Source organism: Nannospalax galili, unplaced genomic scaffold (genome assembly GCF_000622305.1).
Source record: "Nannospalax galili isolate Female #2095 unplaced genomic scaffold, S.galili_v1.0 scaffold453, whole genome shotgun sequence".
Lineage (NCBI taxonomy): Eukaryota > Metazoa > Chordata > Mammalia > Rodentia > Spalacidae > Nannospalax > Nannospalax galili.
In genome coordinates, this window is record NW_008334081.1 from 711,258 (window position 1) to 733,558 (window position 22,301).

General features: G+C 49.6%; 1 protein-coding gene across 9 annotated transcripts in view; it reads right to left on the reverse strand.

Annotated features, from left to right (window-relative positions):
* The window catches only part of Hdac4 (histone deacetylase 4), a 268,268-nt gene that overhangs the window by 89,973 nt on the left and 155,994 nt on the right, over positions 1-22,301 (reverse strand). For all 9 annotated transcript variants that reach the window (XM_017797164.2, XM_029561632.1, XM_029561628.1 and 6 more), the window contains one exon: positions 10,032-10,273. In XM_017797164.2, the coding sequence (XP_017652653.1) occupies positions 10,032-10,273 (242 nt within the window). The remainder of the gene's footprint in view (positions 1-10,031; positions 10,274-22,301) is intronic.

Here is a 22,301-nt window from a genome sequence, read left to right on the forward strand (position 1 = left end):
CCTACAGACATGCTGCCTGCACCCAGCAGCAGGACGAGCCAGCACGGGTCATCAGGCTGCACTCTTGGGCCCTGCCCACCCATGGTGTGTTCACCTCTGGTCTTACCTACAGAGTTTACATTTTAAACAGCCACTAAAATGGTCTTCTGAGAGCCAGAAGAATAGAAAGAAACAAGAGGTTCCCACAGTCAGAGATAGCAGCATACTTCGGAGGACTGTGAAGTGGCACAGAGGGAAGGAGCGGATAGAGGCCAGCTGCCTGGCCCTGGCTTGGTCTTTTAAATAAGTACCTCAGCCTTTGCCAGCTCCCTTCCCTATGCTTCCATTCAGCAGTAGGACTGCTCAACAGTGAAGACCAGGTAACAAGGGCTGTGAAAACACTCCAAATGTTTGGTGTGAACTTGGCATCAGCGCCACCTCTAAAAGACATCGCCTAAAGACGACAGTGTCTTACAGAGGCTGAATATCACCCCAGGTCAAGATGGGGATATCAGGGAGAAAGCCTAGCTAGCTGGACAGAATCAGGAACAACCCCAAGAGATTTCTAGTCTCTAAACTGCATCCTCACTCGGCTGTCCTTATAGTCAGCAGTCAGTAGAGAGGTCTAACCTGAATGGGGATCTAGGCTCTTCCCAGCCAGTGACACTGAGCCATGGTAAGGACAGCTCCAGAACACTGAACAGTGACATGTCCCTGTCCTTTAGTAGAAAATTCAAATCACAACACTGTGTCCAAAGAATAAATGGCATGGGGATAAGCCATGTCCCCTATCAGTTTCATTCCAAGAGGCTGCTCCCAACTGTGATGGGGAGACAAACTGGCTTCTGAGGACAGAGCCACAAAGCCAAGGACTGTAGACCACAAACATCTGTGAGCAAGTAGGTTCAGAGAAAGAGTGCCCAAAGTTATAGTGGCGGTGTCTACAGATAATGGCACCACCAGGTCTATTCCTGGGCCACTGGCATCAGGTAATTCCACCTGCTTCAATCGCCTTCAAAAAGCAGGCACAACGGTATTTTTAAATAAAAGGATAGTTTAGATCTCCCCTCTTGTTATTACCCTTTCCACAAAAGAGCCCTTGTACATGTGGCCCTGCCAGGAGTCACCTAACTCAGGCACATGCTAAACAGTCTCAAAGTGCTCTCATGTCAGAACCCAGAAAGGAAGGGAAAGCAGTCTGTTATAGTCACAAAGATGCACAGATGAAATCCACAGGATACAGAAGTCCCAGGAAAACACATGACTGTGAAGTTCTCAGAGAATAACCAGATTCCCAGAAACGCCACAGTCATACTACATGATCTTGTTCTTGGTTCTGCATTGGTGGGCATCATATAATCACATTCTGGAGGATGTCCTGCACATTATGGTCACATAACCAAGGGCAGCAAGGACCAGCCAGACCTGTGCTCCTTGGCCCAGCACCATGACACTGAGAATGATTCTCTGGGCCGAGGAGGGCCCTTGAGACTGAGATGAGCTATGATAGGCGTTTAACTTCTCTTCTTTACTGACCACACACAGCATACTTCTCCAGGGGCTCCCTCCTTAGCTCCCCAAGGTCAGGCCCTCCACTGTCCAGGAGATGGGGAACAGGCAGGCCCTACTGGAGTACAGAATGTACCTTGGGAAAACAGGGCTTTGTGGCATATGATTTTAAAGTAGGTAAAAATCTAGTGATCTGTACCTAGTACCTCACTACCAGGCTCCAGGACAAGACCACTCTATAGCAAATGGAGAACTGTTAAGACGGGATCTTCGGTAGACTCAAACTACAATGAGCAATTTAAAATAAAATGACCACTGGGCTGGAGAGATGGCTCAGTGGTTAAGAGCACTGGCTGCTCTTGAAGAGGACCCTGGTTTGGTTACCAATACCCACATGGTGGCTAACAGCCATCCATAACTCCATCCCAGGTGATCTGGTACCTTCTTCAGACCTCTGCAGGCACTATACACATGGTACACTTACATGCATGCAAGCAAAACACTCATACACGTAAAAATATTTTTAAAAATATGTCAACCTAATTTTTCCAACAAAACTAACAAAGAAGCAGTAAAAGTAGATCCCATTATTTTAATGAGGTTTAAACATTAAGCTTATTTTTAGGCCAAAGAGGAGTTCTGAACCACCTACTACATTGTAGAATTTTGCCGACTTGACTCCAACTTTTCAATTTAACATAAAATTTAATATACATCCATTCAGTATAAATCTAACTTTTCAAAAGCAAGCAAAAATAAAAGCCCTCTATGTAAAAGGTCCAAAGCTGGGACAGGTGTTTATCCACTGCCCCAGCAGGGTGGAGAGACCTGTAGACTCTCTAGGGAGCTTGAAGCTGACCCGCTCAGAGTTCCCATTAGCCCTAGTGATTACTGGCGAGCCAATCGGAAGAGGCTGCAGTCAAACTCAAATCTGATTAAAGCACATTACTAATGTTAAGTGTTTACAGTGCTGCTCAAACACCAACCTCCCTGTCTGAGCTCCGTAATATACTTAAAGATGAGGTCATGGCTATTTAGGAAGCAGTTTCTTGGGCCCCAGGATCACTGTGTGGCCTCAACATCCTTGGAGCAGACATTTTCAGGTTCAGGTACATACATGTGTGGTGTGTGTGTGTGAGAGAGAGAGGGGGGGGCAAGAGAGGGAGAGAGAGGAGTCACATGTGCCCAGGGTATCCTGAAGGCCTTAGCTGTTTGAGAGACACAGAACCTCTAATATGGCGGATAGTCCTAACGGCTTCCAAAAATGTGCATTAGTTACTTTTTTCATTGCTGCAACAAAATATTTGAGAAAAGCAACTAAAGGGTGGGTTTATTTTGGCCTATAGTAAGAGTACAGTTTATCATGATGGCTAAGTCACTGCATCAGAAGCGTGTGGTGTGGGGGGCGGGGGGGGGGTCACAATGTATCCAGAGTCAGGAAGCAGAGAGAGAATGCTGCTGTTCCTTTCTCCTAAGTCCAGGGCCCCAGACCATGGAATGTGTCCTCTACATTTAGGGTGTGCCTTCCTATCTCAATGAACCCAATCTAGAAACTCCCTCACAGAAGTGCTCAGAAATGCTAGGTGGGTTTAGATCTTGTCAAGTGGACAATCAATATTAACCATCATGAAAGCCATGGGTGTTTTTCTGAGTAAAAATAATAGTGAATGTAAAAATTATTAAGATGAAATATCACCTGTAGCTCAGGGCTTCTTGTTTATAAACAAATAAATCCAGACTTAAAAATGAAACCCAAACCAGCTGCAATATTCTGCCAACTTCCTGACCTGGCTTCAACAGAAATATTCTGTAGTTGAATATGTACTTCCTACTGAGCACATCTAACATGTTGGGTGCAACCTGACCCCTTACTCCTGACACAGAACTAAACCCCCACCAATCTGTTCTGTATGGTCTGGAGAATGATCTCTGATAGCTGTGCTTCAGTGTGGAATGTGTGGGTTTATCAGGAGTGTAGCAAGCAGGAGTAAAAGAATGAACAGTGACCAGCTGACAGAGAGAAGCAGCCGACAGTCAGCAGGTGGCACCACTCCCTGGGCAGGCTGGGGTCCCAGACTGAAAAGAGAAGCAAGGCAAACATCAGAATTTATCTCTCTCTGATCCTGACAGATCCAAAATGAGCAGCTATCTCATGTTCCAGCCACCATGCCTTCCCTACCATGAAGGACTACATTCCCTTTTAAGCTGTTAAGCCAAAATAAACCCTTCCTCCGTGAAGCTGTGTGTCGGGTGTGGTCTCAACAAGAACAATAACACAGGCAGCAGACAGAGCAAGCATCACCTTGATGTCCAGGGCCACAAAACCATATTCCCTCTGCTTTGTAGGCCAGGACTAGAGCTTCAGCTTTACTTTCCACCTGTTAGACTAGAAAGCTCAGACTGAGGGCTGGGGGAAAGAAGGCGTGACCTGAGCACCTGCTTGGCTTTCAGAGAGAAGCAGCAGCTTTGGGCACAAGGAGGGAAGGGCAGGGTCTGAGTCAGACAGGGAGGCAGGGAGGGTGTCGCAGATCCTGGCATGGTTATGGAGATTTCAGTTAATTCAGGAAATAATGAAAGGAGACAGTTACTGGTTATGGGTGGCATTATTAACCCAGAACATATGAAAGAATCAATGCCAGAAAATTCTACATATTGGTAGAGACCAGGGAAGACTGAAACCCAGGGCTCATCTACGCATTGCCGTAACCAAGCAGGGAAAATAATAATGCAGAAAATAGATTCATTCACAATAGAAACATCCAAGACCAAACACAAAATCCACAAGCATTACGTGAAAAATAAAAACAAGGATTTACTAAGGACAGAAACTCAAATCAAATAACTTGTTCCTTGAGTACAAACTCAATTCTAGAAAGTTGTTAGAACTACAGTTTCAGAAGCTTCATGACAATGGCTCTGAAACTCGTCTGAAAAAAATGAACGGGCCTGATAAGTCAAGGAACTCTTTGCAGAGGGACGTGGTGTGGAGAGACTGTCAGTCTAAGTCCATGTGGTACTGTTGGAGCTGCACGGCACTAGCATAAGGATGCAGCAAACTAGAGACAGACACAGACACACAAATTAGCACATGCCAGGGGACAGAGGTGGCATTTTTTCATGTGTTTAAAAAGAGTATTTTGATTCATGAACAAGTGGGTTACCCTAACCAAACTAGCATCAAGTGACAGTGTACAATGGAGGCCGCGGTGATGCCCTTTATTCATAAAGAACACTCCTACACCAACGAGAAAAGGACCAGGAGTGCAACTGAAAAACAGCACAGACCATGGTAATTAGAAGAAATACAGGCAGCTACTGGGCATTTAGAGATCAGGTGACCACACCGGCAGTCATGCAGGTGCAGGAAACGAAGGCAGAACAGAGGCCTGTGAGTCAACACCTGCAAGCCAACCTAAGGACAGGCCGTCCAGGGGTGTGCCTGGTCCCACCCCTCAGTCTCAAGGAGGAGCAGCCACTGCCTCTTGCCTTGGACATGTTTACACCAGCTGTGCCCACCAGGGAGTTAGCACCAGCCCCACAGCAAGCCCCGGGGCCCAAAGACCTTGCTTCCTGGTAGCTCGGGTGCTCTTCTCTCAATCTCCCTTCAAAGCCACCTCCTGCCAGCCTCTCAGTAGGCACCAAGGTCTCCCATGGTCCTGGGTTGCAAGCTCTGGCTATTCCTGAGTTTCTTTGTCCTAGGAAGCCAGTCTCCATATCACTCATTTTAGGCTGGTTACGAGACCCTCACGTTGTGGGACTGGATTTGCATAGGAGAGTCTGTAAATGGGAAAGGGGGATTACGAATGCCCGGGAAACTGACAACTACGTAAGGTCTTCCAGCACTTGCAGTCTTGTCGAGGTCAGCTGTGCGTGACATGTATGGCATTCGCAGTAATTAAACGCTGAGATCTTTAGCCACAAAGATGAGTGAGGCACAAAGGAGCAGCACACATGTGTGTACACAGGACGGTTTTGGGAGCAGTCTTCTAGAGGAAGACATTGCTGCACTGAGTCCCCATAGAAGGACAATACTGGCCATCTGCCCCAAATCAGCTCTGAGTTTGAGGTCCCTGTGTGGAAGCAGAAGGGCAGGGTCCCCTCCTAATTCCTAACCCCCCATTGCGTTTCAATTGGAAACATTAGGAACATGTGCTTGATAAAAAACAAAAAAAAACCAACTTTCATTTTTTATATGATTAAAAAAAACTTTTAAATACCAAAAACCATACTGCAAACATGTGAAGTTGCTACTCTAGGCAACCATCTTGATCTTCCACGACATCCCAGTCTGAATCAGTTAGTTTCTCCAGGGGAAACGGCTATTGATGGACCACTTCTCCATACAGCCTGTGTATGCTCCCCTGAAGCTGGCTGGGTGTAGAGAGAGGGCTGGAAAGAAGGAGATGTTGCACAGAATTGAGCAGAGGAGCCAGGTTTGGAGCAGGGACAGGGTAATTCTGAGCATCACAACCCTCAAAAAAGGCTTTATTTATCCCAAATATAACAACTGAAGTTATACTTTTAAAACTACTTCCACTCCAATTATAAAATTCTATTCAAATTCACTGATGATTTAATGACACTAATTAGATTGTGTGTTCAAGAAATCTGTCTGACAAACACCACCGCCAAATGTCGTTAACAATATGATGGCATGAAGGGAGTTTAAACCATCAAAACAAAAGCCTGCTAATGTAATGATACAATTATGTAGTTTAAAGGCTTTTATGATCTTGATTTTAATTAAAAAAAAAAAAAAAAGATTAAACCATGAAAAAGTGTAGCCTTGAACTTCTTTCTGCGATTCTGAGACCCTGTCCCAGAGGCCAACTCTGCAGTTAGGCTCCTAGGTCCTGGGCATCTTTCCCAGGTTTAGCACTGGAGGGAGGATGATGTGTTTTCTCCCAGAGACCCACCTGAGCTGACACCAAGCCTAAGTGCTGAGCAAGGACTAGGTGCAGTCCTTTCCAATTCCAGAGCAGCGTGAGCCTGCAGGCCAGGCTCAGGTACCTAACTCAGGGTCTTCCTTACGTTTCTTGCTATTACCTCCCAAAAGCTCCTCCCAGGGTACACTCATTTCTGAGTCTCTTTGTTTGAGCCATGGGAACATCAACTGATAGGGAACAAGAACATGAAGTTAATCTTCTTTACTCCTTACATGAGCTGCCTGCCCCACATCCAGCCCCATTTCTGGTCATGCTGTTGCAAGGCTCCTGGGTATGAACAACTGAGGACAGGAACATTCAAGGGCAGGGATACCACAGGTAAAATATGACTTAGCAGGGCCCCCGAGATCTGTCTTCAGCCAAGCTCCACGATGGGCCTGGAGAAAAGCCAAAGCTGGCTCTGGAGTAGCCAGGACAGGTGGGGTGTATCCAGGTGTATGTTCCTGGAAGACCAGGGCCAGGACAGGTGGGGTGTATCCAGATGTTTGTACCTGGAAGGCCAGGGCCAGGACAGGTGGGGTGTATCCAGATGTTTGTACCTGGAAGGCCAGGGCCAGGACAGGTGGGGTGTATCCAGGTGTGTGTTCCTGGAAGGCCAGAGCCAGGACAGGTGGGGTGCATCCAGGTGTGTGTACCTGGAAGGCCAGGGCCAGGACAGGTGGGGTGTATCCAGGTGTGTGTTCCTGGAAGGCCAGGGCCAGGACAGGTGGGGTGCATCCAGGTGTGTGTTCCTGGAAGACCAGGGCCAGGACAGGTGGGGTGCATCCAGGTGAGTGTTCCTGGAAGACCAGGGCCAGGACAGGTGGGGTGCATCCAGGTGAGTGTTCCTGGAAGACCAGGGCCAGGACAGGTGGGGTGCATCCAGGTGAGTGTTCCTGGAAGACCAGGGCCAGGACAGGTGGGGTGCATCCAGGTGAGTGTTCCTGGAAGACCAGGGCCAGGACAGGTGGGGTGCATCCAGGTGTGTGTTCCTGGAAGGCCAGGGCCAGGACAGGTGGGGTGCATCCAGGTGAGTGTTCCTGGAAGGCCAGGGCCAGGACAGGTGGGGTGCATCCAGGTGAGTGTTCCTGGAAGACCAGGGCCAGGACAGGTGGGGTGCATCCAGGTGTGTGTTCCTGGAAGACCAGGGCCAGGACAGGTGGGGTGCATCCAGGTGTGTGTTCCTGGAAGGCCAGGGCCAGGACAGGTGGGGTGCATCCAGGTGTGTGTTCCTGGAAGACCAGGGCCAGGACAGGTGGGGGTGCATCCAGATGTTTGTACCTGGAAGGCCGGGGTCCATCGCCCTGACTCTGTACCTCTGTCTCATGCAGCAGGGTTCACTTCACTGCTCACTCTGGAGTTGGAGAGGGCTTCTGGCCCAGTCCTCACCAGAGTCAGCCTATGCATAACCCTGAGCAATGGCCCCGTCAGTGTATAGCACCAGCCTTTGAAGACACACCAGAACTAAAACCCTGGCTACAGAACCAGCCCCTGGGACAGGGTCTCCAAAGTAAGGAGTATGAGGTTATAGGACAGATGGCCTAAGGCCCAGCTGGAGATGCAGAGCAGGGATCAGATCTAGAAGGACAAGGATACACAAGACCATGAACTACTGGGTGGTTCTTGTTCCCATTTCTAAGATGAAACAATGAGAAAGGCCCATGTGACAGCAAAGAACAAAACTGCTGCTGAGGAGCTGGGCCACACAGCTCCACGGGGCTGGCCATGCACAGAATATGGAAAAACTAAGGCTCTGTTTCTGGATGGCTTTTAGGGATCTTGGGCACATTTAGCTATGGTCAAACAGCAAATATGGCAAGCCTGCATTTGGTCCACTGCAGACAGCTGGCACATCAGGGTCACCAGGCAGGCATCACCTGGGGTGACTTCTAAGGACTGCTTTCCAGCTGGCACACACCCTCTGCCTGAAGCCAGCCTGAAACAGCCTGCTCCCAGTCCTGGAAACCAGGGGCCATGGGAAGCACTCACAGTAGTGAAATGAGCAGCTGTCAGCAAGGTCAGGCAATGCTCTATGACCCAGGCCTGAAGGATCAGCAGTATGAAGGGCTGGTACAGTAGCACCTTCCACTGGCCCATCTCGAACCCAAGAGCACAGAACAGCATCAACAGCCCCATAACCCAGGATAGGAACAAACCAACAATCAAAACACCAAAGACCCAGGCCTCCAGATGGCTCTCAAAGTCCAGGGTAAAACTTCCCAAGCCCCTTTCTTTCAAGGCTGAGGCACGTTGGGACAAAGCTCTCACCACACACATGGCTAGAGCTGCCACTGGGCCTGCTCACTGGGGCAGGCAGGGCTCTATGATGTGCCAAACTCATGAACACCTCTGGAGAGCCTCCTCAGTAATCTACACCTTGGCCAGGACCCACCCATGGCTTATGAGGCCAGCCTGTGATAGCAGCACTGAAGGGGTGGTCAGAACCAGCCCAGCCCATCCGGTCCTGCTCTCTTAGACGGCACGCTGGCTCTGGGAAGGCTGCTGCTGTGCTGTGCACAGCCCCTTGATGACAGGGCTCCCATACATCCTCCAGTTCTGGCCTGATGAGGCCTCAGATGAGACCACCCTGACCAACCCTGAATGCAATCACATGGGAGACTCAAGGCAGGACCACCAGCAGCTGCTCCTGAACTCCTGATCTATAGAAGAGACTGCTGCTGCTGAAGCTGTGACATGTGGGGTGATTTTGTTACACAGCTGAGTGACTTATATAACTGATATGTGAGGCTTTTTGCTTTAATGTGGACACTGCAAAATTTAAATTCTACTGGACAGTGGGGCTCAATATGGTTCTCAGTACAGCAAGGTACATCAAGATCACAGACGTCCCTGGCCTGCCAACTCACAACATAATTTTCCTATGTGTCACTAATTCATATTTCTTTCCAACTGAATTTTAAAACCCGGCATCAGATTAAATAGCTGTAGAGAATATACACCAAATAGGTAATTGTGAGCCGATTTTTCTTACTTTGAAATTAAAAGAAAATATTAATTTTTTGCCATTTATAAGACGATAGTGAGAAGATCTAAGAAGACATCAAAACATTGTGAGTGCTGAGTCTACAACTAATTGCTGCTGGGCCCGAATGTCTTCTTGCTGGCCATCTTTCTCCATAGCACTCTATTTTGGAAGGACTCTTCTACACCATGACATCCTGCATCCTCTGCAAGGTTCATAAACCCTCAGTCATTTGCAGCAGTCTCAGTGAGGGCCACTGGGTCCTCTGTGAGGACTCTCTGTAAGTCTGTAAGACTGGGGCAGAAGAAATCACATGCCACCCAGAGGGTACCTGGTCCACAGGTCTTAGCACTCCATAGGTGATCTCGACCGTGGGTTTAGATGAAGCAAGTGTCACCCAGAAGGTACCTGGTCCACGGGTCTCAGCACTAGATGGGTGACATCCATCCTGGGCACAGAGAAGAGTAGTTGTCACCTAGTCCACACATCTCAGCACTAAATGAGTACATCAACCATAAGGCAGAAGGAGCAGGTGTCACCCAGAGGGCACTTGGTTCCCAGGTCTCAGCACTCTATGGGTGACAGGCCCCAGGTAGAAGGCACAGGCATGACCCGGAGCCCATGGCTGTGCTCACCTTAATGTGCTCATGTAGCTGCGCCTCATGCTGTCGGGACAGCTGCTCGTGCTGCCGTTGGAACTCGGCGATGAGGATCTGCCGCTGGATCTGCTGCTTCTGTTTCAGTGCCAGGAGCTCCTGCTGCAGCTGCTGCTCTCGCAGTGCAGGTTCCAAGGGCAGCGAGAACTGGTGGTCTAGGCGCAGGTCCATGGGCACTGCTGCAGGGGCCACTTGCAGAGGCAGTGCCGCTGCCACGTCCACTGTGGAGAGAACACAACACAAGAAAGCAGGTCACTGTAAGCAAAACTGGCCCCCCAGTCTTGGTTTCTTCTCCCCCACCAAAGCCTAGCTGACAACTGTCACGAGGTGCTGGTGGCCTGAAGGGCACTGGATGTCCTTTGGTCCATGGCTCAAAAGCAGGGGCAGGTCTGGCCAGGAGACACACTCCCACCAAGTGTGTGTCACCCCCTCCAACTCCCAGCTGAAGTGGGAGGCCCCACTCTCAAAGGACCCCACTGCAGGCCCAAAGTCCTGCCTGACGTCATATTGAAAAGTCAATAAAGGGAAAACTAGAGAAAAAGGCTCTGCTTAGCCAAGGAAGGCACCGAGTACCAGCACTTGGATGGGCAAACCGCCTGTTCTTTTCTTCTGCCCCTTTTCTTAACGAAGCCACTGCAGAGTTGTGTGTGAGCCCCAAGAACAGTGTGTGCCATAGAAGTGGTCCAGATAGATGCTCGAGTGGAGAGCCTGTTGCCATGGTAAACCGAGTGCCCGAGTGACTGCAGCCAATAAAGTGCACTCCTGGCAGGCGTCAGAGCCGCTTCTATACTCACACTGTGCCGATTCCAAATCAAAGTGAGAGAAACAATGTGGAGAAAAGGTTACATTTTAAATTACCAACATGAAGCTGGTGAGGTGGCTCTGCAGGTAAAGGCATATGCCACCAAGCCTGAAGACCTGAGTTCAATCCCCAGGACCCACACGATGGAAGGAGAGAACTCTCAGAAGTTACCTTCTGACCTTTATATGTGCACTGTGCCATGCATGCATCCATGCACATACATACATGTGCATGCAAAAAAATAAACGAAAAATGTGCTAATTTTTAAAAAAATTACCACATGATGAAGAAGCCTCACGTGTGCTCCTGCAACAGGCTGTGCTCCGAGCAGTGTGTTACACATGGGCTCACTGGAACTAGAAAGGGCCAAGCACATCTCTGCAGAGACACTGGGTAGTCTTGGACCAAGACCCAGCCATTACTGTCCTGGGAAAACTGTACTACACAGTCTCAAGCCCAGACTGGAGTAAGAGAGCCGGCAGGCCACTGAAGCAGGTTATTGCCCTCAGTCCCTAACATTTCTGTCTCATCGCCATACAGCACATCCCAAGCTGGCCTTAGTTGCTAACTGCTGGAGCCCTGGTCTCAGGACTCTGCCTTGTGCTTCTGGGTAAGAATGGGAAAAAAAATAAAAATAAAAAGACGGCGCTGCTTGTCCGCGTTTGCCTCAGTCCGTGTTATAAGAGACGGCGCTGCTTGTCCGCGTTTGCCTCAGTCCGTCTTATAAGAGACGGCGCTGCTTGTCCGCGTTTGCCTCAGTCCGTCTTATAAGAGACGGCGCTGCTTGTCCGCGTTTGCCTCAGTCCGTGTTATGAGACGGCGCTGCATGTCCGCGTTTGCCTCAGTCCGTGTTATAAGAGACGGCGCTGCTTGTCCGCGTTTGCCTCAGTCCGTCTTATAAGAGACGGCGCTGCTTGTCCGCGTTTGCCTCAGTCCGTCTTATAAGGAATAAAACACTATGGGGGACAAGCAGGAAGACTGAGCAAACTGAGGAAAGAAAAAGGTGACGACTTCCTGCCGGGGCCTCAACACACACACGTCTTTTGGACAGTTTCACGTACTATGTTCTCCCTGTGAAAACACTTGTCCTCTTTTCTGCATTCACTAGCATGATCTGAAAGGGTTCTCCTGTAACATGCTAATCTGCTTGGTTACTCAGAGACTGCCTCAACTTATTTAGTCTGCCTGTGTTGTCTTGGGATGACTTGCCTTTTTTTCTAAGTTATACACACATATGGTCCCTGATGGATTTAGTTTGTGGCTACTATATTTAGAATGTTTGAGCCTATTAGTAATGAGATGCCTATGATTGATCGATTGATCAATCGATCAATCAATCACATTCTTTGTGTCAGTTAAGCAATGATATTTTAGCTTACATAAAAATGTGTGAAGAGGGGCTGGAAAGATGGCTCATGGTTAAGAGTATGTGCTGTTCTCACAGAGGACCCACACCAAGTGGTTCACAACCATGTGTAACTCCAGGGGATCTGATGCCTCTAGTCTCCACAAGCACGTGCACTCACATGCACATACCTACATGCATATACATACATATTCATGTAATTAAAAATAAAAACTCTTTAAAAAATGCATGAAGAATTGATGAAGCACAACCACAGTGTCTCACAGCTTCTATGCCATCATTTCTCGTGTATCACTTAGCCACAGGGGAGGGGCCAGGTTGTGGCTCCAGCTATGATTTTGCTCAAAGGATCCACGGTCTACATATTGACAAGGATGTACCAAAGGTGCTGGGGACAGATGATCCTAGTATCATGTCAGGTGGCTCACAACTGTAACTGCAGCTCCAGAGGAGCCACCACTTTCTTCAGCCTCCTTGGGCACCTGAACACACTGCACACCCACATACATTCACCTAAATTAAAATAAATACTTTAAAAAAAGAAAAAAAACTTTTGAAAACAGAGATAGCCTGTGCTGGATAACTTTAGTGTCAACTTGACACACTTGGGGAGGAAAGGGTTTATTTGTCTTACATCTCCCAGGTCACAGTTCATCGGGGAACTTAGAGATGTAAGACAAATAAACTCTTTCCTCCCCAAGTTGGCAGTGGTCAGAGTATTTTGTCACAGCAATGAAGAAACAAACTAAGACACAGCCCCATCCCTGTCCAGGGTGTATGGGGACAGTCTCTAAGGAGCCAGGTGAGCACGGGCTGATGGAAGCGCTGTGGAATGATCCATAGGCCTCTCTGAGGCATATCTAGGCGAGATGGAAGGGCTTGGGGGGTGGGGGTAGAAGGTCATGGGAACAGGGTAACAGAGGAGGTATTCAGATACCCCATCAAAGAACAGGCTGCAGGCTCGGGGACTGGTAGGGGCAGGATGCACAGGGAACAACTAAGGGTGAGGTACGCAGCTCTAGGTGGTGGGAAGACTGGGCTATTCGGCAGCCCTCCTCAGTCACAGGGCATAGTGGCAGTCAGCTATACATTCCTACCACGTGCCAAATTTGGTGATTTCTATATAGAACTTTTCTCATTCTGAAGCTGGAATCGCAGAGCCCCTTACAAGGAAACATATCTGCACTTAGTCCAGAGCAGTTTGAGCAGGCACTAATGACATGATACAAATAACTGAAGTGTACTCTTCAGCCAGAGGCCAACTAGACAGCTCTGAACACTCTTCCCACTGTAAGCCAGGCCCTATGGCTCCCAGCTAGACTGGCCAAGTCTGGGCAGTGCCCCACCTAGGAACGTGGAGGTATATATACAAGGGCCACAAGGCTGAAGAACCAGTAGACTGGATGTGGGCAGTTGTACTACAAAGACAGTTAGGAAGGGAGCATTCCAAAGGAGCCTGGTTGCTGTTCACGGATTGCTTTTTACTGGACACTGACTTCTTTAGACAGAATGGACAGACTTTATTGCCATTTTAAATTTTCTTGCTTTTGAAAGTTTTTATCTAGTCATTCAGTCTACTAATGTTTTAGTTGTAAGGAACTAATTTTTGGTTAGATTTCTTTCCTTTTTTTGAGACAGGGTCTCCCTGCCTGGAACTCAATATGTGGATCAGGCTGGCCTTGATCTTATAGAGATCTACCTGCCTCAGCCTCTGCCTCCTGAGTGCTGGGATTAAAGGTGTGTGCCACCATGCTTGGCAGGCACAATTTTTTAAAGCTGAATTTGAAGCTGTTTGGATATTTTCAAGGTCCCCTAAATTGACTAAACGTTCTCTTAAAGGGAATTTGTAAGCTAGGCTGAACGGGTAACTGGATTTTTTTAAAAAAGTACAAGTGCATCCCACCCATGATGAGCAAGCACAGGCTGCCAGGTTCTCCTTTTAGACCATGCTTGCCACCTGCACAAGTGAACAGGTGAACTTCCTGCTCAACTGCTACCCACCCCAAGGTCACAGTTTTTGCCTAAGCCTTCTGTTCCATTTCCCTCTCCATGAAATACATGGGGGCCAGTCCCAACTCCCTAATCTCTCAGGCTAATCGTTGGGGAGAAAAAAGAGGCGAGCTCAAGGCTAGTTCCAAGTCTGCCTGCTCTGGGCTCTGGGTGTCTCAGGTACCTACCTATACTGAAGGGTTCAGGAGAGACAGCATCACTCCATAGCCCTTGCTCCTCCCTTCTGAGAACACTGGGAACAAGCAAGTCTAAACTGGAAACCTGCTGAGATGCCTGGAGCCCACTGGGACACAGCAGGCTACAGGGGCCCTTCCCTGAGCCTACACTGGGCCTGGGCCAAGAGCAGAGGGTGCTGCTGGGGGCCAACACTGGACTTCAAGCCTGAGGAAGCAGTCCCTCCATTCTGCCAAGTGCTGGACAGAGACAGGACAGTCTTGATCTGCAACCTGTGGCCCACACAGAGCTTCGTGCTTAAGAAGTTCAAAGGAGAGCAGATCAAAAGCCCTTTGTTACTCACATTTTATACCCCTAACCTGCCACTACTGCCGCTTCCCCTCCATCAAGTAATGCCACCTTGGCAGACACAAAATGAGGCTTGAAATCCACACAGGCAAGGAGACCTGGGCCTGCCCGGCTCCACGGCCAATGCTGGGAGGTCAGGAGGCAGGGCTGTGGCCATGCCCAAACGCCAGCTGCAGAGATGGAAACCATAGTCCCAATTCACTCACAAGAGCTACGTCAAGCATGACCTGTGCTATTTCTGTATCAAAACCACTGGAAATGCCACAAGTTTCCAACAGAATCTGCTGGTGCTTTTTGACCCAGGGCACCCTGAGAAGAAAACGGAATCTTCTCTACTTAAGGAATGCAGCATCAAAACAAAAACGCCTGTATTCTCATGAATATTCGATGGAGGAGTTGAAAACTGCTTTATAGGTTATGCCCTGAGAAACATATTAACACAATTAGGCTTATGACGTCAGTGAGGACACAAAGCCCACATTCAGTGCTCCAAGGAGAAAGGCAGGTCTGCTGGGAGAGAGCCCTCCTACAGGAAAAGCCTCCACCCTCCATGCTGGACCCTGCTTTCCGTTATGAGAGTCGCTCCTCTTTCCCTGACACCACTTTATGCCATCATACAGACATGGAATGAAAGGAGCACTATTCTTCAGGAAACACAGCCAAAGCTGAGGGTCTCCAGTGAAAAATGACTCATTCAACTCCTGGGGGAAATAATAGATACTTCAACTATGTGACCACAGCTTCCCCTCACTGACATTTGCCTGTGTGGGAGCAGAGGGCCAGCAGGAGTGGGAGGAAAGAGGGGGTAAGGACACTGGCAGCCCAGAGCTCAAATCTTTCATGGTGGCATGCATGTCCATTCACACTCGAGGGCATAGTCATTCAGTAAAAGGACAGCAAGGAACAGGCAACAAGCCACCTCTATCCAGTCCCTGGGAGCCCTGTACTGCATTCTGGCCTCACTAAGCTTCCTCTTCCTCTTGCTTCTTTGTGGCATGGACAGTCCTGAAGGCATGTTCTCCAGCTGGTTAGAATTACAGCAGTGGGCATGAGAGGTGCAATGGGAGGTGACAGGCTCCAGGGCAAGCTACTCTTAACTTTGGAGCCCAAACTTCTGGGACAGAGGACCAGAGCCTGTCTGGGGCGATATCAGGAGTAATGCCAGGAAGCACGGGCTACCCAGTGCTACATCTGGTGGGGCAGTCGCACAGGTGATACATAGGCTTCTACCTGCACCACGCCCACCTGAGGGCTCAGGGGCAAAAGACCCTCAGAGGAATGAGTACCCTCAGGTGACAAGGAAGCAGGGCAAGAAACAGGTGGGGTGACATGATCGGGACAAGGCTGGTGCGAAGAAGCGTCTGTGCAGACTCTGCTGGGTAGTCTGTCCCTAGGAGAAACCAGCAACAGCAGGTCAGTTGTACATGTGTGCTTCAAAAGTGGACCTGCTCCCACCGGCCAGGCTTCCCAGTCTCCTGCTTTGCGGACCTGCCTTCCCTCCTCGGGGGCTTGGCTCTGGGGTGGCTCTCCAATCTCTGTCGTCTCATTTCTTGTTCACAGTTTATCTTCTCTTTCTGCAGGGACTTGGTCCAAAAAGGGCCTGGGAAGGGAGGCAATAGGGGGCCCTGCGTGTCTGACATGCACCCAGGTCTCCTCCCATGCCGAGACTTGCTGTGGACAGCATTCTGGACTGAACATTTTCTCTTCGGAACTGTAAAGACGCTGATTCACGTCTTGCTGCTCATACCGTCACTGAGAATGGGAAGCCACCGTGGTCTGGAACCTGGGTACCATGACTTCCTTTCCTCCTCATTCTCCCTTCTGGATCAAGCCACTGACGCCACCCTTAGTGTTTTCTCTTGCAGAACTTCATGCGGGTGACTGGTGTGACTCTAGAATAATTCTCCAGCTTTTGTTTCCATTCTCTCCTGCCTCCTGTTCTTTTTCTTGCACTCCACTGTATAAGGGATTTTCTTAAATGCATATTCTCAACTTTTGGAATTTTATTATTTCTGCTTTTCCTTTGACAAACCACACAGCCACATTCAAACACCCGTGCAGCTGTTCTTACTTATGTTGCCCAGTTCCTAGTTCAACAGCCTCTGAGCGTGTGGGGGCAGCTCAGGTAACTTGAGGGAGTTTCCTTTCCTCTGCAATCTCTGCTGCTCCAGGCTGGCCACTGGCGCCCCTGCTACAATACTGCATGTCTAGCCCCGGCCACACACCTAAGCTGAAGCAGAGCTGAGAGGGGGTTTAGTACACTGGGCTTGTTTGGGGGCATCAGTCAGAGAGCCCCCGGCTTACTGCCTGCAGCCTCCCCTCCTAGGCCACTCTATCTCTCCAGGGAGGAGCGCTCTCCTACCTCAGCCCTAGAGAATAAAGGCTGAGCCTTGAAAGCACTTGACATTCTTCACGAAGACAGTGACCTAGGCCCCTGTTCTTGTTACAGACTCAAGTCCTCACCTCAACTGTGCCCCCAGGCAGAGGCCCTCTAGGTCACAGTCTGCAGCAAATAAATCTCCAATGGCCACTCCACAGGGGAGCCGTCAGAACCCTCTAGCACAGAAGGCAGGGTCCTTCTGCCTCCACTTCTTTTCCTTTTCCTGAGGTTAAGGCACGCTGCAGCATCACCCAGTATGTTCTCAGTGTTCTGGTGAGGGATCTAGCTTTGCCCAGTCTGCCAGGTAAGCTGAGACTTCCCAAGCCTGCTTCCCATCTTCCAGTATGTGGTTAATGGGCCCCTCACCCTTGCTGGCTTACGACCTTTTCCTGGAATGTACATTTTAGGCATTTGGGGATGATCTCACAGGTACACAAAGCAGGGCCAGTGAGATAACACAGTCATGAAAGGCCCTGATGTGATAACCTGAGCTCAAGCTCCAGAACCCACAGGGCGAGGAGACCTGACTTGCACAGACACAAAGTACATAATTACACAAAATGAAAAAAAAAAATAGGACACAAAGTAGAGAGAACTGAACAATGGGTTCCAAGCTCCAGCAACGGCCTCAGGTCTTTCCCATTCTCTAAAGACTCACCCACATCCACTCCTTTCAAGTTAGACTGAAGCAGACTGCAGTCATCATAGCATATTTTAAAAAATATTTTATTTATTATTTTTATTTTATGTCTATGAGTGTACTGCCTGCATGTATGTAAGTGCATCCGTGTTGTGCAATACCCATGGAGGTCAGAAGAAGGCATCAGATTCCCCTGGAACTGGAGTTACGGATGGTTGTTAGCCACCATGTGGGTGCTGGGAATCAAACCCAAGTCCTCTGCAAGAGCAGTCAGTGCTCTTAACCACTGAGCCATCTCTCCAGCCCCCATCACAGCATTTTATACATACTCTAAACCTATCTCTGAAGAATCTTAAGAGAACATTAGATACTGTCAGCACACCCAAATGAATCAGTAAGGACTCCATGTTATCAAACAACCAGAAAGCATCCCCGCTCTTCACATGGTCTCAAAGATGGGTTTACGCTCTGTTCCAATCAGGAACCAAGTAAGGCCAGGCACTGCCATCAGCCTGGATCTCTCCCATGGCTGCTGTAAGCCCCTCCCACCTCCCAGACTACCTGTCCTAAGGCTCTGCTAAAGGCACTTGTCTGGTTTGGTGAGTTCCCTGCCTGGCTTTCTGTCAGCTGGGCTGGCGGATTTGGCTGATATGGTACCCTGAGAGCTTGAGGAGCCTGCTACTGGGCCAGCCCGGGCAGGTGTCAGCACTGACTGTGGGGCTCTTCCTCATTTGTTTTCTGGGCTATTGCTATAAAACCATCTGCCTTGATAAGAAAGGAGGGGCGAGCCCTTTATTTGCCAGTTTTTGACGATGATGAGTGGTCTCTCAGCATGGGTGGCTGACCCTGATGATCCAGGATCTCACAGCTACTCCAGCAGTTCTGCAGTAAGCCACAGGGAGCCCTGAGGCTGACTATCCTGAGAGCAGCCCGGCTCTTCTGGGACACAGCAACCCACTCTTCTTCTTCCACTTTTCTTGGTCCTCATGTGACCATGTGTTTAGTGATCAGACTGACTACACGCTGACACCCGGGACCCAGATGGGCCCTTCCTGTCAGTATTGTGCATCTGCAAAGGGAATGAAATTAAATGCACACATTCAAACCTTCATCTTGCTTTGGAACCTCAGAAACAAAAATTAGAACTATCACAGTTCTAATAATAAGACCAAACAGACCTATCTACACGCTCCTCAAAATTCTGATTTATCTGCAATAAGATCTCCCAGAAGGTGTCTGAAACAGAATTACGATTATTTAATGTGCATGTGAGCATGCGGGAGCATGTGTGTGAAGGAGATGAGGTGGACAGCCAAAAGCACTTTGTAATGCAGACATTTGATGCATATAAGGGCAGGTTTCTCTACCTGGCATTCCAGCTCACCCTGGAAGTACATGTCATACATAGTTGTGCTTTGTACAATCCCTGAGCCGAGTTTTCTGTGCACAGTTCTGGGAGTCAGTAAGAGGCATCACATATGTCCAAGCACTGGTTTACCTGTGTTGGAAAGTGGGCAGCTGCCTCCACACTCTGAGAAACACCTGGAACAGGATGTCTGCTCCCACTTGAAGTAGGGGAGGTGGGCAGACAACCTTTTTCCTTACCAGGTTCTTGGTACACACCAGGCCCTGCCTATATGTCGACCTCCAGAAGCCAAACGCATGTGTATTTGTTTGATGTGTGTTAGGATTCTACAGGAGTCATAGTGTAACTGTGCCCTATTAGAGGAGTGGGAAGTGTAAAACAGATGGTTTAAGTAACCTGCCCAGGAACCTAGTCAGTCAACCGAGAAAGGGCCCTAGCACGCCACCCTCAACTGGCAGAAGCATCAGAAGATGCTGAAGAAGATGCACAACCAAGTGGCGAGCCAGGACCCGCAGTTCACCTAGCACTGCAGTTTTCAGGGTGGGCAGGGTCAGAACCAACGCAAGGCCCAGACCCATCCCACTGCTGCCTGGCAGCCTCTGGGGGCCCCACTGCAGAGGATCTGGGTAGCACAGCTGGAAGCCCCTGCTGAGGAACTGCCATTCCTCCATCACATGTCCCTCTCGGTAGAAACACTCAGGAACACATGGTAAAAACACCAGGGCTCAGTCCCCTCATCAGAGGGCCTGCCTGACCCCTGGTCCTTCCCTGTGGCTGAGACTTGAGTTCTATTTGTGATCAAAGGCTGGTCCTCAACTATGGCTAGACTAGAGAGACTGAACTGAAACCTACAAGATGCATTCTCTTTGGTGAAAAGCTCCTGGGCCAGGTGGCCACTCAGGGACTACCCCAGGGAACAGTCACCTGCCCAGTCCCAAGTAGAACAGCAATATCAGGAAAACCTGCCCAACTCTACTGAAGAGAATGGAAGGAGGGGTCTTAAATACTATTCTCACTATAAAGCACTAGGTGTGTTTCCCTCCACTGTCTCATTTTTCCCAAGTCAACTTTCTCCTCCACTGGACTCATCCCATTTTCCCAAAGAACAAAAACATCCCAAAATATTTTCTTTCAGGCAGGAAAGGACCAAGTACAGCACAAACGAATAGGCCTGAGTCAGGCCAGCTGCTCCTAACAAGGTGACCCTCCATGGCCTGATGCCCTCGGTAGCCAGCAGGATGATCCTCTGTGCTCCGTGGGAGCTACAGTGCTGAAGTGGGAGGCCGCAAAGCTAAGCAGGAGAGCAGCTCCATCCATACCTGGGAGTTGGTTAGCATGGGGCCTGCACATCTCCACGGTGTGGGACTAGACACAGAAGATACACCAGCACAGAGACAGCAAGGAAGGCAGAAGCAGGTCACAGGCCCTGGGGCCAGGCGTGAGCTCAGGTCTAGCCTCATGACCCCACAGACTGCATCCTGTCCTGTGTCGATAAGAGCAAGGAGAAAGCCTCCTCGCTACAAAGAAACATGAGTTCTGTGAGAAGTACGGGCACAGGGCTGGCACTGGTCAGGGTCTGGCATCATTCTGGAGTATCCAGGAGAGGCAGCACAGGGTCTCTCAGTGGCACTGTCTACACCCACTGCAGGTTGTCCCTCAGTGACACTGTCTACACCCACTGCAGGTTGTCCCTCAGTGACACTGTCTACACCCACTGCAGGTTGTCCCTCAGTGACACTGTCCATGCCTGCCTCAGATACCCGTGACACTTACCTAGAAAGTAAGCCCAGAAAACGTTTGTCCACACCTAGGTGGCCAGGAGATCTGGGAGAGTCCAGGAAAGGCAGAGAGTTCTGTGTTGACTGTTGTATGTTAGAGAAGTCTAGGAAGAAAAGAATACAAGGATGGGGCGGGGTGGGGCAGGCCCACAAGGCCTGCACGACAGCCACTGCCACTGCCCCATCTAGCTGTGCCATTCTATTAAGAGAGCTGGAGCTACTCAGTTCACACATGTGAAGTGCTGAGCCATAGCAGCCAGCTCTGTAGGCAGCACAGCAGCGGGTACAGCAAGCCCTGCTGAGCAGCCCTCGGGGACAGTGGGTCTCGGAAGAATCCTCCCTCTCTTTAGATCATCCAGATCTTAGACAGATGCAAGCATCATGCTAACAGACATAGGCAGACTAGAGACTTTTGTTTCTAGAAGCCAGGAAATGTGACCAGAACACACAACCAGCTACCGAAGTAGCTGCTTTCTAGTCAGTTTTCTCAGCACCATGTGCCACTTGGACTGCATCGTGGACTTCCTTATCAGGAGCAGACTGATGTCTGCCAACACAAGGGGCTGGATGTCCAAGGGCTGCTGTAAGAGCACACTGGTGGCTGCTGGACACAGGTACAGATCAGAGGAGAAAGACAGCAGTTACCCTGGACTTCCCAGAGAGCCGCGGCAAGACAGTCCTCGGCCCGAGGCCCTAATGTCATGGCATCTCTCTGAGTCAGGAACAAACCCCTGGATGGAGCAGCCCTGCCCTCATCTAGGTCGCCGCCCACAACTGGCCCTCAGCTAGGCCTCCTCTGCCTGCATACACAGTATACTGAGCACACAGGTGAGGGATTGCCAGGGGCCACAGGAAAGAAGCAAAGTGGCTGCTGCATCAGCCTCAGTTCATCCCAACAGGTCTTGGGACCCTCGAGCTTCATCAGGCATCAGATCAGGGGAGAAGCAAAGAAGTGCTGGCTTGCTTTCCAAGTCTACAGCCCCTTTGGCTTGGTGTTGGGGTCAGAGAACTAAGTTTGGTCCCGATCCCCGCCCCCACTCTGGGAAGTAAACAGCTCTCCATAGTGGAGGAGTGGAGGAGATACGGAGGACTGGAGGACAGAGAAGCAGAACTGAGTCAGAAGCCAAGCTCTAGGAGCACACAGTACAGCAGCTCCTGTGGGTCTGGGACTCACAAAGGCTACATGAAGGACTGAACTCTGTAGAACAGCTTGCAGCCTCTGTCCAATTTGCTGTGTGCTTGGCGACTGAGCAGAAAAAAGATTGATGCAACACCGCCATGTATACTGTCCTCAAGTGCACAGAGAATCCCTGTACCCCAGACATAGCTCACGGGGCTCAGGCAATGGTGACTCAGCCTAGACTCCATGAAAACAAGAAACAGAA